General features: G+C 26.7%; 2 protein-coding genes across 4 annotated transcripts in view; both read right to left on the bottom strand.

Annotated features, from left to right (window-relative positions):
• LOC111621759 (structural maintenance of chromosomes protein 3-like) overlaps positions 1-2,085 on the bottom strand; it is a 25,322-nt gene that overhangs the window by 15,236 nt on the left and 8,001 nt on the right. The gene's annotated exons all lie outside the window — the stretch shown is intronic.
• LOC111621758 (structural maintenance of chromosomes protein 3-like) overlaps positions 560-2,085 on the bottom strand; it is an 89,687-nt gene continuing 88,161 nt past the window's right edge. For all 3 annotated transcript variants that reach the window (XM_023363994.1, XM_023363995.1, XM_023363996.1), the window contains one exon: positions 560-1,921. In XM_023363994.1, coding sequence (XP_023219762.1) covers positions 1,742-1,921 — 180 coding nt within the window. In that variant the 3' untranslated portion in view covers positions 560-1,741. The remainder of the gene's footprint in view (positions 1,922-2,085) is intronic.

Here is a 2,085-nt window from a genome sequence, read left to right as displayed (position 1 = left end):
CCCCCCTATAACACTGTTGATAATTCCGTTTTATATGAATTCCATGTTGTACGAGTCACTTAGATTTTACAAATATGTGTGCCGGGTTGTGAACGGCTCACGTATTTGTAAAATCTAAGTGACTCATACAACATGGAATTCATATAAAACGGAATTATCAATAGTGTTATAGGGGGGTCGACTGTATAGCCCATGTCCATCCTGAAGTTCCATTCTAAATACTGGTGAAAGAATTTTTGAAATCGGATGAGTAGTTTCGGAGATTACTTGCTGCATACAAACTTACTTACAAACATTACCTCTATAATATTAGTGTAGATTAAAAATTCTATTTTTTAAATTATACTTTTATTTACAAACTATATTTCATATAAAAAAAACAATTTGATTTTAAAATCAGTTTTAATCAACATTTAAGAAGTGCTTATAAATAACTTTTTGATAACAATTTATTGGATGTAATTACTGTTACAGATTTTACAAGATAAAATTTTATATTCATATATAAGTGTTAGAACTTCATATCTGTATAGAGAAATATGTCTTCAAAATATAGGCATGAGTGATATGTGAACATCAGCAGTTATAAAACAATAAAACCTAAGTGTTTTTCATAAAGTACATTAATAAAAACTTTACTTTCAAAAATTATGACTAGACACGTAGGGTAATGGAACCAGTGTTTGACATAAACCCAGTAATTGACAAATACCACTAAAATTTCTAGTAAATGATGATTTAAGTTTAATTTTAAGACAGCTAATACAGTCTAGTGTTATTTTTTAGTTTTACCAAGTGATTTGATGTAGTTCAGTTTTGAACATTCGAGAGATGTATATAATAAAAGCCATTTTAGTTGTGACTTGTGTGTGAAGCTAGAAGATCTTAACTTTTTGTTAAGGAGCAAAGCAGAGAAAAGTTTACACCAAAGATGATACTTCATGGTAGCAGCAGTAAAATCTGTTTTCATTATCTTGTAGAAGAAATGAAAGCTGAAAATCAATTTTGTCAGAATAAACCAGTCTTCAGGTTTGCATGTGGGTGTTAACAGAGCTTTCAACTGTGAAGAATGCTAAAAATCATTATGTTGGACACATAATTAGTGCCAAGAAACTTCTGTAAATACACAAGTTTCTTGGCACTAATCATGTATGGTCTGATTGTAACAATATTTCGGTGGTTCAGAGAAAATTTCTGAACCACTGAAATATCATCACAAAAAACATTATAAAAATTTTAGCCAAACAAATCTGGGACATAAAGGATTAATTTTCAACATTTTCTTCTCTGGATACAATATTAACTAAAGAAGCCCAAGTAGGCCTACAGTTTCTCTAGTTTGTAATAATGTCTAGTCAACAGCTGAATATTCTTATTATAATTTTAAAAAAGGTAACTTTCTCTCCATGTTCCACATATATATTTTAAATGTAGGTTCAAGCCATAATTCATAAAAATATCTTTTTAATTGGAAATGTTGTTGTTTAACATGCTGTCTGTGATGTTGTGAACTGTCAATTACTGGAAAAAAATATAGTTGTTTGTTTATCAATTTTTTTTTGCAGAAAATTAATTATGATTTTTTTAATTTTTAAGTATCTTCTAAATAAGCATAATTTCATGTATTATAGGGAAACAAAATACAGTCTTAGCTTTAAACAATAAAATTGTACAAGTTCTTTTATAACTATGTTACCTTAAAGCATCAATCATTGGTGTCATTACACTATCTTTTTAAGACTTAAATAAACCACCTAAAATCACAGTTATTACTTTCATAAAATTTAACTATTTTTATTATTATAATATTTAATTCATATGAATTAAGAAAAAATATTATGCTTACCGCTTCCAATTCTTCTTTTCTCCTGTATAAATTGTTATTTAATAGATTTTCTAATTTATTTTTTTCAGCTTCCAGCTTAAAATAAAAAATTAATTAATTCTTGTATCAATTTATATTTTTAAAATTTTATTAATTTTAGAATAAATACTTATTTCTTGAACCAATACAGAATTTTCTATAGAGGTTAGTTAGTATATTAATTGATAATATATAAATACGTTTTTGATACTAAATTAACT

This window comes from Centruroides sculpturatus, unplaced genomic scaffold, assembly GCF_000671375.1.
Source record: "Centruroides sculpturatus isolate CEXI.00-Female unplaced genomic scaffold, Cexi_2.0 scaffold21, whole genome shotgun sequence".
Classification (NCBI taxonomy): domain Eukaryota; kingdom Metazoa; phylum Arthropoda; class Arachnida; order Scorpiones; family Buthidae; genus Centruroides; species Centruroides sculpturatus.
The sequence above is the reverse complement of the archived record's forward strand: the minus strand, read 5'-3'. Positions and strand labels throughout refer to the sequence as shown.